The sequence below is a fragment of the Dryas octopetala genome, chromosome 4, assembly GCF_963921425.1.
Source record: "Dryas octopetala chromosome 4, drDryOcto1.1, whole genome shotgun sequence".
Classification (NCBI taxonomy): Eukaryota; Viridiplantae; Streptophyta; class Magnoliopsida; order Rosales; family Rosaceae; genus Dryas; species Dryas octopetala.
Genome location: NC_141369.1, coordinates 3,242,057 through 3,259,619, shown reverse-complemented (window position 1 = coordinate 3,259,619; position 17,563 = coordinate 3,242,057). Strand labels below are relative to the sequence as shown.

Sequence of the window (17,563 nt, the reverse complement as noted above, 5' to 3'; positions counted from 1 at the left end):
TGAGAAATAAAATTATCACCAAAAATGGTAGTGGCTCCGATGGTAGGGCAGTGAGTCGCTCAATTGCTGGAGAAAAATGAATTGAAAATCCAAACTTTTATGTAAAACCCCAAAGACCTTGGTGAACGGCGGATCAGAGGGAGTAGATCTGAGAGATTGAAGAGTAGGTTGGGAGGTTCAGCGCACCGAGGAGAGAAGGTTGGTGGTGGCGCAAGACCTTGTTGCCACCAGAAACGATGGATCGCTGGAAATGGGTTTGACACATTTAGGGTTCGAATCGGGTCCTTGGCTGGGTGTTGGAGGAGGCGGAGACCAGAGGCAGAAGAGGGAGGAGGAGGAGGCAACGGTGACGACGACGGCAAGTGTGTGAGGCTGATGAGCAGATAGTCCAAATCTCACTCACTAATTTAAAGTTTTGTTCTACAAAATGGAGCACACAAAAAACGCCCTTGTGAGCAAACTAATTTACCCAGAAATTCATACTTCACCTGTTGAAAGGATCTTCAAGCGGTGGCGGCGACGGCAAGAGAGAGGCTGGGGTGCGACTGGTCATGTTTTCTTTGACATCTGTGAATGGAGAGGCTAAGACTCAGAGGGTGAGAGAGAGACAGAGAAGTGAGAGTGACAAAGAAGTGAGAGTGAGAGAGACAGATGAACTCACAATGAAGTCTGGGAGTGGCAACGGCGACGGCGATGATGAGTGTGTGACACTGATGAGCTAAGACAGTTTTTGCGAGATGGAATTTGCGAGAGAGAGACAGAGAAGTGAGCTGAGAGATAGACCTAGGTTTTTAATTTTTAGTATATCTGTATATGTCTAAGTGTTGGGACTTGGGAGTAGGACAAAAAAATTTAAGTCAAAAAAAACACATTACATATCAATGAGTTTGAGTGTTAGGATAAAAAATTATAAGTGTAGTGTTAAGATATCAGTTAACAATTTATACTGATGTCTTTATAAGTTCTTAGAAAAATGAAAATATTATATATCAGTTGAAAAAAACCATGTGATATCTAATAGAGTTTAGAAATCAGCTAAAAAATTATCTGATATTATAATTTTTACAATATCAGTCATATTCAAATCTGATATAAAATGGGTGATATCTATTGACAATATTCTTGTAGTGATTGTTAATTATTGTGATAGGGATACTCATTGTTGGTTATGTTGCCATTGTAAGACCCCGTATTTTTCAAGGAGTTATTTTAAATATTTTGCGAATTTATTTTAAGGATTTTGGAAATTTAAAAGGTTTTTGTTTAATTTTTGACTTTTGTTTTAAACTGGGCTTGACCCAAAAGTTGACTTTTAAGACTAATGCACTTTCGTATTTGACTTAGGGCACGTTGGAAAGGTCTTGAGTCCACGAGTTCGTAGACACGCGGCATGCGTCAATCGGAGCTACGGTTTGAAAGATACGGGCTTTTGAAGCGAGTGGCAAACTTGTAATTTTTACGAAAGGGGATTTTAAATACCCAAAAGTCAGATTTCCTCTCTCTCTCTCTCTCCTCATTTCTATCTCTCTCTCTCCCCCGCGCGTCTGTCTCTCTCTCTCGCCCCTCACCCTCACCCTTCGCGGCGGCTGGTGTCGGGCTTTGGCTCCCCGCCATCGCCGCCCTCTCCTCTCTCTACCCCTGGCCTCCGTTCAACCCAGAAAAGCCTCGAAAACCCGAAACCCAGCCTAGACCCGATTGGAGCCTCGTCGTCGATCTAACTGTTTCGGCGAGATTTGGGTGGCCGGACCCACTGGGTCTTGTTCGTCTCACCACGGCGAGTTCAACCGTGGTGTCCTCCTGCTCCGATGATGCTCCACGACGGAGCAATGAGCTCGGGAAGTCCAAGTCAGCCGCCGGCTTCCGCCGTCGTTTTCGGCGAGAATTGGCCGTCGACCCAGGTATAAAGGTTGATCCTCTCAACGTCTCCTTCGTGCCTGTGTAATTCGATTTCGTAAATTTTGAGTTTTGAAATTCGCGCAGGTTGACCACCACGGACCACCGCGGGTCCCGTCGCATTTGGCCACACCGATGGCTGAAGTTGTTAGTTTGGCTTCTGGCCAGTCAACCGAAGCCCGTGGGTGAGTTTTGTGAATTTTGGTGTGTGGTTTGGGACTGGGCAGCCACCGTGCGGGGTGGTTACCGCCCATTTCGGCTGTTGAACGGCCCAGTGGTGATAGCTGGTTATTAAATTATTGATTGTCTGGTCTTAACAGGTACACGGGCTCGGGAAATCTTATCCCTAATGCCGTTATGCTGCCGGATTTGACATCCGAGTAATAGCGCCGTGAATGGCACTTCGGTCTTTTCACGCGGTCAAACAGTGAGTGAAACTTACCTGTTTATATTGTTGAGTACCATGGTTTAATTGTCTGTTTTATGGATTTGCTGCTTTACGTTAGAGAAGACTAGGTGTAGGATTTGAATTAGGAGAATGAATTGACGAGGATTTGAGGCTAAGGAACTAATTGGGGAATTATAGAGTTGCTTTAAGGAGAGTCACCGAATTAGAGAAGGATTGTTTATTGTCGAGGTTAATGATTGATGATTAGGTAGTTATTATATACAAAACGATCAAATTAATTATTGAGGAAGTGTCGGTATGTTTCGAGTGATAGACAAGTGATGGTTTATGAGCGGGAATCAATTTCGGAAGGATTCGGCATAGTACGGAGTAAATTGTGGGTGAAATGTTGTGAGTTGGAAATGTGAGTACTGATCGGTCGAGCCTGCCTGTGTTAAATGCGTGGGATTGTGGCCAGGACATTGTCTAAAGTATGGGTACAAGTATAGTGTGAGTTTAAAGTACAAGTGTTTTGGTATATTAGTTATAAAGATAATTTCAGTTTAGATTGGTTATTTCTCCGCTTGGAAGTTTCATTGCTTTTTCAGTATATCGAGGTTCATTTAAGATGATTTTCGGAAATGGATTTGTGAAAAGGTTTTTAAGCTGGGGGATTCCAAAGAGTGAGATTAGGCGGATTTCAACGAGCGACGTGAGTGAGATTAGGGGTTTTCAAAGAGCGACGTGAGTGAGGTTAGGGGGATTTCAAAGAGCGACGTGAGTGAAATTAGATAGTCTATTTCGTTGCTTTGTGTGCTTGTGTGCATTTGTTTGTTAGGATTTGGTTTGGCTAGGACTTGGTAAAGTGTAGGCTTGAATCTTGAGGATGGACATTGATGAATGAATTATGCTGACAGGACCGCCCCCGAATTTCCACCCTGAAACTCCGGTGAGGTCCTGCGGGATCCAAAATCAAGGAAAAATCCTACCGAAAATTCGGCAGAACCTCCCATGAAAATGGTCTAACCCAAAATTTTATAACCTGTTAAAAACACTTCTATAGTTTTCAACTTCCCTACCACAACCAAAAGGGGGTCTCCGACCCGGCATAAAGTTTACAAATTTATAGGTTACAACCAAATATCAGAACCAAACTACAACTTAAGGCTTAAAGGAAAACCTACACTATACAATGAGAAGACAAGCCTGCCTCGACGCAATAATTATGACTGGCCGCCGCTTCCACCTGGGGGAAACATGAAAACACAAAAAGTAAACTCACGGTGAGAAAGGCTCAGTGAGTGGATGAACGAGTCAAAAGATAACAAGGTTAATAAAGTAAAACATTTTATTAATATTCTCAATTTCACAAACACAATAGGTTTCCCCCATTTTAAAATATGCCTTGAACTGATAAAAAGAATGACTAAAAATATTTTATCTAATAAAGTTTCTAGAATAATCGTTGGCCAAATCAGTACCCATTTGACGGGCTCCACATTGGTACCGTACAAGACCGTCGCACCAAGTGGACCGTCTACTTAACCTTCCACCCACACCGTCGTAACGCCGTCATGCGAGTGGATTGCGGTGTCCCTTGTACCGTCGCAACGCCGTCATACAAGTGGACACACAGTGGCCCTTGTACCGTCGAATCGCCGTCGTACAATAAGCCAAAGTGTCGTACGTGCACTTAGATTGCCCTTTCCACCCACACCGTCGCAACGCCGTCATGCGAGTGGATTTGGGGTGTCCCTTGTACCGTCGAATCGCCGTCATACAAGTGGACTTATAGTGGCCCGTGTACCGTCGAATCGCCGTCATACAACAAGCCAAAGTGTCGTACGTGCACGTAGACTACCCCCAAAGGGCGAGGCATCCCGGCACACGGCCCAAAGCCTATGTGTGTGCCGTGATGGGTCCCAAGACCTACTTAATAACCGGTGGGTACTTGGTCTGGCATTTAAATTGTTTGTTTAATTATTTGATAACCCTTAGATCAAAATAACAAATAATCTAATCCCTCTAGACTTTATTAATGCAAAACAGACTTTTCTCAATTCATTATTTCATTCTTTAACTTAAATTTTTAAAAGTACTATATAAAAAAAACCATAAAACCCATAAATTTGCAAGCAAAAGAAACTCCACTCACAATATTGGAGCCTAGTGTCGATCTCCAGATGGATCACCTCAAGTCTCGGGAGCGTCGCCTCAAGGAGGAATACCCACTAAAACCCTCGAAATTCGGTGGTGAAATCTGGCCGGAATTTGGAAGACAAGGCCGGCGGGTCTGGGGGTTTCTTGGGCTATTTTTGCGCGTGCAAGGGAATGGGCTGACTGAAGGAGCAGCTGAGGAAGATGGTCGGCATCAGTGGAGTGGATCGGTGGCAGGAGTTGGGGGGTTTTCAGGTCGGGCTGTGTGCAGAGAAAAGGGCGGCAGCTGGGGTTTGTTTCTGAGTGGGTACTGTACTCGCGGAGCGGCTGGTTGCTGGAAGACTTCGATGGCGTCGGCGCCGGTGGAAAAGGGGGGGGGGGGGTCGCCGGAGGCAGAGGCCGGTAAGGAGTGGCTGCGATGGTGAGAGGTGATGGCTGAGGTATGCGCAGGGGAGGGTGCGAAGAGAGAGAGAGAGAGAGAGAGAGAGAGAGAGAGAGAGAGGAAATCTGAAATGAGAGAATTTGGGCTGATTTTTAAATTGTAGTATTTGGGCTTGAAATTACCAAATTGCCCTTTCTAGAGAATTCTCCACCTTTCCTACTAAAATTCCCAAATTGAACCTACGCGTTTAGAAACTCGAGTTCTAATTCACCCTCTCGAACTTAAAGGCCACAAATTGAATTAAAACACTCCTCTAATACTAGAATTTCCTTCCAAAAATTTTAATAAGGCATGCCCAAAAGTTATATATATATATATTTTATTTATTTATTTATTTATTTATTTATTTGCAAGCAAAAGAAATAAGACTTGGGTTCGGGTCGTTACATATGCATTGAGGTTATAAGTTAGGAAGTGAACGATTCGAGATTGAGGTTAATAGTTGACGTTTAGGCATTTGAATGGCAGAATGATTATTATTATTATTTTTGGTGGAATTATGATGTGAATTTGAGGAATTATATTTATCTTGATGCTTGAATATTTGTTGATGAGTTTGTGATGTGATTGAGTAATTTTGGATACTGTTGTGGATTATTTTTGAGCATGGAAATTGAAGGATTATTTGAGGATTATAGTTTAAGTCATTTCACTCATACGAGCTCTAGTGAGCTTACCGGGTTATTGTTTGAATGACCCGGTGTACCATGGATATGGTGCAGTGTGGTTATTGGTGTTTTGCAGGTTAAGCAGGCTGAGGAGGCAGTGAGGAGAAGACGAGGCAGTGGGACTTATTTTAATTTGATTTAACTGATTCTATACAGTGATTTTTACATACATGTTTTTGGGCTCACACTCTGATTTATTTAACGTATTTATTTATTATATTAAGTGCATGGCTCATTCTTTGAAAAGAGGTTTTAAAGGACAAAGTTTCAGTGTATTTTTGGGCCCAAGAATCGGGGCGTTACAGCCATCACAATAGTCACCAACATAATCTTGGTTACTTTCGTATGAATGACCATAATATTGGCCTTCAGATTCAGTGTGGGTATGGTACCCTTTTGCTGCATAATAGCCGTTATGACTATATTATTGATATTGTGATAGGGATACTCATTGTTGGCTATGTTGCCATCACAATAGTCATCAATATAATCTTGGCTACTTTCGTAGGAATGACCATGATATTGGCCTTCAGATTCAGTGTGCGTATGGTACCCTTCGGCTGCATAATAGCCGTCGGATTCAGAGATGGGATAATATTGATCCCATTGGTTGTTCATACTTCTTGTACTGATTTTGGCCAAGAGGCCATTTACTTTTATGATCTTCGAGAGAATTTGGCATAGTGACTCCTTCTTTCTTGAAGTGAAACTTCAATACAGTCCCATTGGGCATGCCAAATTATGTTGTTTAGCACATAATTTGGTATGGTTGTGGGACCAAGTATGATCTTCGAGAGAATTTGGCACAATGACTCCTTCTTTGTTGAAGTGAAACTTCAATACAGTCCCACCGAGCGTCCAAATTATGTGGTGGGCACAGAATTTGGTATGTTCGTGGGACCAGTCTTGCTCTTTGAGAGGATTTGGCACAAAAGGCTTTATCAATCCTATTGGGCGTACCAAATTATGTTACCCTCAAAATTCATTGGGGTTTGGGACCTCCAGAACCTTGAACGAGGAACACTGTAGTTCTCATGTAATTTGGCGATAGTGTGTTGCGGGCGTGCCACTCTTCACGGCCCAAAGTTTGGATATAGAAATGGGTTGAACTCGGATCAACCCAAAGTTCGTTTTGTTGAGTTTGATGTGGATCATTTGAATTTCAACCAAGAGACTGTTTATGGTTTGCGCGCCATGTTCTAATTTTAATCAAGTGATTGTACGGTCGATCGAGGAACAACTTCTCGGCCTGACACTACTACAAAAAAGGCTTTTAATATCACTAGATACATATCGGTTTATCAAAAATTCGATATTGTAAAAATTTTAATATCGATCCAGGTTTTTGATGATATGTAAAGTAGATAACATATCACCACTTTTTTAAAAATGATATCTAATGTAACCCTTTTTCAGTAGATAAGGGTTAAACCGATATGTAATGTTACCTGAACCGGTCTTTTCCTCCAACATAAAACTTTTTTGGTGTACCCTCTCTCACTCATCTCGACTCTAACTCTCAGACCCTCCATCCCGAGCTCTCTCTCACTCTTTCCTCTCTCTCTCTCTCTCTCTCTCTCTCACCGCGCCTTCTCACCAATCGAACTGCCACTGTCCAGCAGCGATGGCTGGCGAGACCACCGGCCATATCTTCCTCTCTTTTTCCTCTACCTTCCCTAACCTAACCAAGGCAGTGCCAAAGGTCTACTCATGCGAAGCGATCTCCTAATTCCAGCGGCGTCGCGGCCCAACTCCAACCGCAATGGGTTCCTCTCGTTGAGCTGAATTGATCCATGGCCTCCCTTTTCTTCGACAACCACGCACGGTGGAATTTTGAAGCTTGAAAGCTCGCGACCTTCTCTGTTCGATTCTGGCAACTTTAGCGGTGGGTGGCAGCGGTTCGATAGGGGTTCTTCTCCTGTCAACTTGAGCTCTCTATTGGTGTGGGTAATTGAACCGAATTAAGGTTAGGGTTCCTCTTTCTCTTGGTCTCTGTCTCCCTTTCACTGTCTAAATTATAATGAATTTAGGGTTTGGGTGCTTCCTCAAATTTAGGGTTTTCTTTATACTTGTCTTGGGTTTTTCATAAATTTTTGGAGAATTCAGCTTTAGGATATAACTTCAAGGTTTAGAACGTGGAGGATATATGTGTTGAAGCAACAAATAGAAAAATTTGAGGTGGGAGTTCTGATTGTATATGTGTATAAATTATGTATTTTGATTATACTTTATCCTAGAAATCTGCTTCGATTACTCAGTTCATTTGGACATTTCTTGTGTTCTCAATTTCCATATTCACATTTTTCAAATTTTGTGCTCTTTGAAATCTATTACTAAATGGACTATGGCAGTCAAAAAAATCTTTGTTGCTCTTTGGAAAATGATTGGATTTTGATCTGAAACTACAACCAGAGTACTTGACCCACCATCAATGCTTTGCTTTTGATGATTTGCATTACAAAGTATTGAGCTGTAATATATATCTTTGATGAATTATTCAGCTTTATTATTGTTGATGATATGTATCTCCTTGTTTTTTAATTGGTTGGTTTAGATGTAAAAGTTGAGCTAGCTCCTTGTTCAATTTGTTAATCGTTTCATTTGTGGAAATTCAATCTATATGATGAAAATTGATTAGTTTAATTTGATGGTTCGTCAGACTTTGTGAAGCTACGTTTATGTGAACCATGATTTCCCTATGTATCAGCATCACCTTTGAATATGAATCAAATAATTGAATGATTTCCCTATGTATACAGATTCAAATTCAAATACACAATAAATTGTGACTTTAGTTTTAATTTGTTTAGGTGTCTTGCTTATAGGTCCCACACATAAACCAGCTATATTCTTGGGATTGCGGCCTCGCCTGCGTTCTGATGATTTTTAGGACCATTGGCATTAACAACTACGATATTCAGACATTGGCAGAACTATGTTGCACAACTAGGTGTTCCCTTCTTTACAAAGTCAGAACTTAAGTTCCTTCTGTTATATACTTTCGCTTATGATTATTGTTCTTTATAAATTAATTTATGTTTTATAGGATTATGAGTTCAGAGCTTGGTGAAGATACAAACTGTAGAAGAATGAAAGTGCTTCCTTGATCTAGTGTTGAAAATACTAGATTAGTATTTGTATGACTAGATTAATTTACTCTTTCCTAAATGCTATTTTTTAATGAAGGTCATGCTATAGCTGGTCCTATTACAGAAATCTTGTATTGTTTGTATAAATGAATACTTTTTGTGAAGTTGGAATAGGTATGTAGTGCCATATGAATGCTTGATAGCTTAAAGTTGCACTTAGGTTTATGCTTGATACTTAAGGTCAAATATTCAATATAAGTTTATGTGAAACGTTTTTGATATATCTGACTGAATACTAACATCTCGTTTGCAGCATTTGGACTGTTGATCTAGCATATTTATTATAGAAGTTCTCTATTAGTTTTTCTTACTACACTGTGACATTTGGAGCAAACCCAAATTATTCTGGCGAGATATTTTACAAGGTGATTCCCTGTTATTCTGATAGAGGCTGTTTGTTATAGATCTAGACCATACTGGCTGTTTGCAAGTTCCACAATGCAAGTCTCACCCTGATGGTTCTATTAATTATAGACTGCATATATCATATGACATGAAAAGTCAAGTACTCTGATGATTTCTAAATGGACTATGGCAGTCAAAAAAAATCCTTGAAGGTGCAAGTGGCCAGAACATGTTCCTCAGTTAAAAAAATCTTTGAATGTCAATGCATATGCACATATTAGCTCCTTTGGTTGTTGGATGGTATTGTTGTTTTAAGTAATTGGTCTTGATGGTCTGGTTATCATTACTAATGTATTTAATTTTAGAGTAATCAGTATTTAATTTTGTAGATTATTTGGTGAATTGGTCTCAGTCCTAGTGATAAATGGAATTGGACTCCAATATCTGAGCATTAAGTTTCTTATTTCTCCACTCTAATGGACTCCTTTCTCACTTCCTTCCTCTCCCTCTCCCCCTTTTTCTGTTTGCAGTTTTCAGAACTAATTGGTTTCGACTGGGAGTTATGAATACCAATTGGGCCATGGCGAGATCGATTCATGGAGTTGGTATTGTATATGTTATCATTTTTGGTTTATTTATGTAGTTATGAACATTAAAGGAGGTATTTGAAGTAGTGTATGTTGTTTCCCACTTTTGCAGGTTATATATTATGTGATAACACTGATTTCTAGGAAAATGCTTGTCTTGCTGGTCTGGTGAGTACTAATGCATTCAGGTTCTTATAAAAGGGTTTATTGGGATTGTTGGGTTTTAGTTTTGTTGGTTCCTCCTTTTGAGTAAAATTTGATGTTTGTTTCCTTTTTACAATCTATTGTACTTGTTTAGTTGCTTTCTTCTCTTTTTTAATTTTAATGTCTTCTTTTGCAATGAACTAGTCTTAATCTGAAAAGGGTTATGATTTATGACTAATTTTTGAGTGTTTGATCACTTTGATATCATATTATCTTTTCTATGAGAACTCTGTCAAGCTTCACAAAAAGATAAGTTGTTTATAAATCTGTAGTATTTTGAAGTTGTCCCACAAATGGAGAAGCAGATGCACTTGGACCAAATCCTTAGATGCCGGGAACAAGGTTCTAAGGTCATTGTTTTTTGTTCCACAGAGACTTTGTGTGACCAGGTTGCAGACACTATTGGGGCTGCTGCTATTCATGGGGACAAGTCTCAACATGAGAGAGACTTGGTTCTACATGAGTTCTGTTGCGGAAAGTCCCCAATATTATTAGCTGTCACTGATGATGCTGCTTGCCAAATTGACATCAAAGATATAAGGTTAGCTCATGCCATCGCACTTTCTTTTCTTCTTCTTTTTTCCCCCAAGTTTTCATGCTCAACTTATTAATGAAAAAGTAACAGCGACTCACTGGGACAAATATCAAGAGTGGTGAGAGATTAACTATGATTTTTCATGTTACAGGGTGGTGATTAACTATGATTTCCCTAATGTGGTTGAGGACTATGTTTACCGAGTTGAAAGAAATGGGGTGTTGTACACCTCTTTCTCTGAGCATGATTGGAAATATGCAGCTAATTTGATACAAGTTCTGGAGCGAGCTAAGCATCTGATGCCCCTAGGGTACGTTAGCCATTTTGTGGTATTTAGATGGCCAAGCCAATTTTTTGTAAAGGAAGAACAAGTGCATGCAGATTTTAGAACAATGTAGTCAAAGGTTAGGAAAATTGCTGCCATGCCAATATTTTGAAAGTGTAGGCATCTTTGAATTGGAACAATTGATAGGGGTTATGAAATATTGATCAAGGCTGTGACTATTGTTTTTGTGGTATTAATTTGTTCCTTTTATTTTGTACTTAGTTGAAATGTTTGGATAAATGGAATGCATTTTTGTACTTGGAATGTTTGGATGAAAGGAAAATTTGAAAATGCACCAATTTCAAGCCATACATTTGTGTACTTGCATGTTCAGGGCATGCATTTATATGAGTTTTTGCACAAAAAAAAAAATTATTTCACACCAACCTTACAGATCACTTTTTTTGGAGTTTTTAATATCAGTTCTATTAAAAAACTGATATATAAAGATGGGTTTAACATCTGTTAATAACTGAGAACCGTTATCAAAGTTAGTTTATATATCAGTAGGTAATGCAGTTAATAATTGACCACTGATATGAAAGTTAGTTTAGATACCAGTTTAATAAGTAATGCAATATATAAAGATGATTTAATATTGGTTATTTATTGAAAACCAGTATCAAAGTCCATTTAGATATCAGTTTAAAATACAAAAACGATATTTAAAATATGTTTAGATATCAGTTTGAGATGTTTGGATATCAGTTTTTTCAAACATTCTGATATTAAAACATGTAATAAATATCGGTGTTACACTGATATCTATTCTAGGGGTAGAATAGATATCACCCCAATAGATATCAGTGTATAATCGATATCTATGGCCTTTTTTGTACTAGTGTGAGTTCTTTTTTATGCCTTGTTCCACAAGGACTTTTTTATGTTAACGATTATTATATATATGTATATATATATAAAAGGAAATTCACAGCTATTAATAATAGTTAGATATTATGAACGTTAGCGGTAATCCGTCCTTGTTTGATAATATCCAAATATTATTAATAATAAGGAAAATCACAGTTGAATGCAGGAAATAAACTCACTCTACTTTTATTTAAAATGCAGAAATGTAAAATCACACAACATTAATTAAATACGGAATTTAATATTCATGAAGGTATAAGAATACGCTAACATGAATATAAACTCACTCTACATAAATGTAAAACTCACTCTACTTCAAATATAAAACTTGCACAACATTAATTTAAAGTACAAAATATTTCACACATATTTGATACAAATGTAGAATTAAAATACAAACAAAATATTTATGAAGGCATGAAGATACACTTTCACAAATATATCATAGCAAGATAGTTGTACCCTGACAGAGCTAACAAAAATAAGATAAAACAAGTAAATGCTTGAATTAAATTAAAGACAGGAAAATAGCTTGACAGGAGCTATTGATGAAACTTAGAACCAGGCAAACTGTTTGATGGGATTGCACTGTTTGCATTTTTGTGAGGTTGATGGTAAAATAGAGAGAGAGAGAGAGAGAGAGAGAGAGAGAGAGAGAGATAGAGAGAGAGAGAGAGAGTATTTGTTTGTGAGAGTGAGAGAGTATTTGTGAGAGCTTGACAGAGGAGGAAGAGATTTCCTGCTTGTTTTGCTGGAAAACTGTTTGGCAGAGGAAGAAGAGGATTGCTTGAAAGAGAGAGATTGCTTAAGCTTGTTTGTTGGGAAGCTTGAGAGAGAGAGAGAGAGAGAGAGAGAGGCTTGAAGTAACAGAGGAGCCCTTGGGCTTGTTGAGACTCTGGGTCTTTTTTGGTTGATCATGGATCACTGCTCTTCTGTGCGAAAGCTGTTTATATAGGCAGTGGAAATGCAGAAATGCTGAAGAAGAAGAAGAGGTGACTGTTATAGCTAATTATTAAATGTCAAGAACCAATCAGGAAAGGAGAGGGAATAGGAGAAACCAATCACAGTAGGAGAGAGAAGGAAGAAAAGCGGGAACCAAAAGGCCGCCGAGCGCTCGCCGGGCCTCGCCGAGGGCTCGCCGACCCACTGAAACTTTAGTGGCGCACCGAGGGCTTGCTTTTCTTCTGATTGGTTAGCCTTCGCACGTGAAGTGACGATGGCGCTGACGTCACTAGCCAATATATCTGAAATAAATTGTTGGCTTGACTGATTTTTCTTGCATGGTTTTGGGTCTTCTTGTGTTTTGGGCCGCATATATCATTGACTGGGCCTCAGCCATTTTATTGGCCCAAGATGCTAAATCTGGGTGTAAACACATTGTTTAAATTTGCGGATGATTGTGCAGATAGTCCTCATGAGGATGTTGGCCAATTCTTTGATAAATATGAAGATTTAAGTCCTTTGAATTTAGTGCTTACTCCTACGTTTGATGGCCCGCATGAAGTTTTTGAGGTTCATCATGATTTTGTGGGAACTGGAAAAATTCTTTAACGATGATATTAGCAAACTTGGAGTTGAATGGATGTGAAAATCTTTCATCGGTGTTGTCAAAGAAAATCCTATGTTTCGAATTTTCAAGGTACAAATATTTCTCTTGAAATTTGTGCATACGATAATATTGATTTTATTGGGGTGAATTCTTTCCTCTTTAAATCTGCCGAAAGGCTAACACCAAGGTTATGGTTTATGAAGTTACTCATGGAGAATGATAGCAGTTATAGAAAGGTGCATATTAAGCTGAATGAAGGAGAATCATCTCTGAGGGCAACTAAAACTGTGTCCGGAGCGTATCTGAGGGATCGATCCCATAAAAACTAAGAAAAAAAGCTTGATTTGGATGGGCTTGTGATCATTGGCGAGAATGACTCAAAGACCATGAAGACTCGTGTTATTCTTGCTGAAAACTTCAGGCGGCTTACTGTTTCTCGTTTATGTTCTCTTTTGGATAATTACAAACCAATGATGGGTGAAAAGAAGTTGTCACTTCTGAGGAGAGGCAAGAGCAAGTTGCATTCATAGAATAAATCAGCTACATTCATAGAAGAAATCAGCAGAACTGCTCCCATTAAAAATCTTCACAAGTATCTCTCATGTAAGGGCGTTTTATTTGAGAATAATCAAGATTTTAAAAGAACATTGAACATTATCTAGTTAGATCTTTGTGGGCGTGGTGGAACATCTGCTTCCTCCTCTCTTTTGTAGATGTTGTTGTTGGAGAAATTAACCCGTTTGGTATACTACTCCAATTTATTTTTTTTTTCAAAAATTAAGATTTTTTTTTAAAATGTGAGTTTTCAAAATCAATTTTTAAAATTTGGAAATTTAAAAACAATTTTTAAATTTTAAAAATGATGGTAGTTAAGGAAGAAGGAAGTGTAAAAAAAAAAAATAATAAGAAAAATGATATTTTATCATTTTTAAAAAGAGACATGTTTTTGAATTTTTTTCTCAAAACTGTTTTTGAAAATGGTCTACCAAACACGTTTTCTTGACTAAAACTTTTTTTTTGTTCTTTAAAAATTTTTTTTTTTTTTGAATAGAATACCAAACAGGTCTTAAGGAACGTTGTGAAGAAGAGGTTTCTGGCTTCCACAATTGGTAAAAATTCTTTAACGATGATATTAGCAAACTTGGAGTTGAATGGATGTGAAAATCTTTCATCGGTGTTGTCAAAGAAAATCCTATGTTTCGAATTTTCAAGGTACAAATATTTCTCTTGAAATTTGTGCATATAATAATATTGATTTTATTGGGGTGAATTCTTTCCTCTTTAAATCTGCCGATAGGCTAACACCAAGGAAGTTACTCATGGAGAATGATAACAGTTATAGAAAGGTGCATATTAAGCTGAATGAAGGAGAATCATCTCTGAGGACAACTAAAACTGTCTGGAGAGTATCTGAGGGATCGATCCCATAAAAACTAAGAAAAAAAAGCTTGATTTGGATGGGCTTGTGGTCATTGGCGAGAATGACTCAAAGACCATGAAGACTCGTGTTATTCTTGCTGAAAACTTCAGGCGGCCTACTGTTTCTCGTTTATGTTCTCTTTTGGATAATTACAACCCAATGATGGGTGAAAAGAAGTTGTCACTTTTGAGGAGAGGCAAGAGCAAGCTGCATTCATAGAATAAGTCAGCTACATTCATAGAAGAAATCAGCAGAACTGCTCCCATTAAATATCTTCACAAGTATCTCTCATGTAAGGGCGTTTGATTTTAAAAGAACATTGAACATTATCTGGTTAGATCTTATGGCCGTGGTGGAACATCTGCTTCCTCCTCTCTTTTGTACACGTTGTTGTTGGAGAAATTAACCCGTTTGGTATCCTACTAAAATTTTTTTTTTTTCAAAAATTAAGATTTTTTTTTAAATGTGAGTTTTCAAAATCAATTTTTAAAATTTGAAAACTTGTTTGGTATGAAATTTAAAAACAATTTTTAAATTTTAAAATGATGGCAGTTAAGGAAGAATGAAGTGTAAAAAAAAAAAATGAGAAAAATGATATTTTATCATTTTTAAAAAGAGGCATGTTTTTGAATTTTTTTCTCAAAACTGTTTTTGAAAATGGTCTACCAAACATGTTTTCTTGACTAAAACTTGTTTTTTTGTTTTTGAAAAAAAAATAATTTTTGAATAGAATACCAAACAGGCCTTAAGGAATGTTGTGAAGAAGAGGTTTCTGGCTTCCACAATTGGCTTCAGTTTTACCTTGAAGAAGCAACAGGAAGGTTTGACTATCAAAGGTTATATTTTTCCCCGTCGACGTGGGCCAACTCCAGAATCTAAAACCCAGATGCTTACAATCCATGTTGAATGGAGTGGTCTTCGAAAGCTGATGACTCAAAGTATAATTGTTGATGAGCCACGAAGCCCAAGACATCTTATAGATTGCTTGCTTATTTATGGATGGCTTTAAGATCGAGAAGCCCAAAGTGTTAGACTTTGTATTGGGCTGTTATAGTGTTGCACGACATATCCTTTAGTTGTGGATTAAGTGGAACTAAAGTCAGTCAAACATAATTGACTGAATACCCTATAAAGATGGACATTCTTGTTGTAGTGTGGATAAGTTTGACTAAGTACTTGACTGGCTGCCACTATCCCTTAATAGGTGGGATGTGGTTAGCTGAGTATATATAAATTTGGGTCCCTGTATTTGAGTAAATCATGCTTAATATTCAGTTCTTGTTACCTATTGACAAGTTTAAGCTCCCAGTATACTAAAAGTGCAGAAGATTCAATCCTTTACTTTGCAATTGTCGAAATGGCTTCATCAGGTAGAATTTAATTGTTGTTCTTGCTCTTGTTATTCTTGATTGATTAATTGATATGAGTGATTCAATTTCAAGTGGGTTGATTGATTATGCAAGCTACTGCTTACATGTAGTATCAGAGCCAGACCACTATGATTTGAATCCTCTTTGTATAAAAACTCTTTTAATCAGTATGAGTTTTTAGCTAAAACGACACACATACTTGTGTCATGTTGATGTCGTTTTTACTTTTAAAAGTCAATAATTCAGATAAAAGGAATTACTTGAAAAATAGAACAGGGGTTGTTTTTATTTTCACGAACATGGGTTATCTCCCAAATCCATCAAACTTCAAAACTCATTCAAATCAAATGATTTTTTCGATCTGGCTTGTTTTGTTATTCTTTTGATGTTTGCCGATTATTGATGTGGGTTTTTCTACGCCCTTCTTCACTGATTGAAAGTATGATTCAATTCAATTTGTGTTTGATGAGTTGTTATTTTCATTGAATAGTTTATAGCCTTTATTTCGCTGTGCTTAGTTCCCTTCTTTTGTTTTGATATAAAAATTTGTCTTGATTCTGCGAATTGAGTTGATTCTGGGCTATATATCTGATTGCATGTTTGATTTTATTTGAAGATTGTTTGATTACCAGTTACTTGCAGAAATAATTGAAACAATTGATTTATGTGGGACTGTTTTCCTATATTGCATGTTTGACTATTGCACTTCATATTAAACAATATTGTTTCATCCACATGTGCAAATTGGTTAAACATTTTAATTACAGGAAATATGAATTCATTTAAGTTTTCGATGAGGATTCAAAATTTCTTGCCAAAGTGGGTAATTTAGCAATTTTCTTAAAAGCCAAAACATTGTGATCCTAAGTTATGAACAGCATGTTAATTTCCCAAAGGAAATTGTTAATTGTCTGGTTTGATCTAGGATTAGTATATTGTTGCTATTCTACCTCAAGTGCAAGGTTGTCAAGTTTTAGTATGGAAATGGAAGTAGGGGGTTGTCGTACCCAAGATATTGGATTGAGATTTCAACCACAAGCTAGATTGATTTTATTGTTATAAAACTAACAAACAACCTACTATGTACTATGCAAAGCCAAAACTGAACATAATGGTATGTGCAAATGTGTAGTGTTGAGTTGTTGTTTGGTTGATTGATGATAAGTAACACTAGAATTTGAAACTAACAAATGGAAATGCAACCAAATTCAAGTACAAATTAAATTCAATGATGATGAAGGATTTGGGGTTATTAGGGGTTCACACTAACTCTCCCATGTAACAAACAATGCAATTAGTGATTATGCCAAATTAAATAGATTAGATTCCCTCCTAACCCCCGATCAAGGTAAATTAGGGCACATCTTCTTTCATGTTATCAACTATCCCAACCAAGGTGATAGGTAACTACCTAAGATTAATGCCATAGCAAACCCTAGGTGCATAAAGTTCTAAGGATGAGGAATCCAAGCAATTAAAACAATCCAACCAAGGTGCTTTTAAATTACCATGCTCTTATGCAACAAGTTTTACAAACTAAAGGTTACCAATCTCCAATTTCTACATGACAACATTTCTCATATGCAAAAGTGGTAAATTCACACATACAAGTCATGATCTTTAAACTAGCATAAGAGCATATGTATCCAAAAGGGCATTTA

The 17,563-nt window shown here is 37.7% G+C and overlaps 1 protein-coding gene across 6 annotated transcripts; it reads left to right on the top strand.

Annotated features, from left to right (window-relative positions):
- The first annotated feature begins 9,570 nt into the window (after positions 1–9,570).
- Positions 9,571–10,887, top strand: LOC147286213 (ATP-dependent RNA helicase-like protein DB10). 6 transcript variants are annotated; one of them, XR_015122046.1, is made up of 4 exons: positions 9,571–9,647; positions 9,742–9,797; positions 10,206–10,374; positions 10,520–10,887. XR_015122046.1 is itself a non-coding variant. In XM_086242437.1 (3 exons), exons 1-3 carry the CDS (start codon positions 9,639–9,641, stop codon positions 10,764–10,766), a joined length of 525 nt encoding a protein of 174 aa, XP_086098563.1. In that variant the 5' UTR covers positions 9,571–9,638; the 3' UTR covers positions 10,767–10,887. The 6 variants fall into 6 exon arrangements, 1 of the variants encoding a protein (XP_086098563.1); XR_015122043.1 differs by having other exon boundaries at positions 10,106–10,374; XR_015122044.1 differs by having other exon boundaries at positions 9,576–9,647; positions 9,717–9,797; positions 10,106–10,374.
- Positions 10,888–17,563: the final 6,676 nt, after the last annotated feature.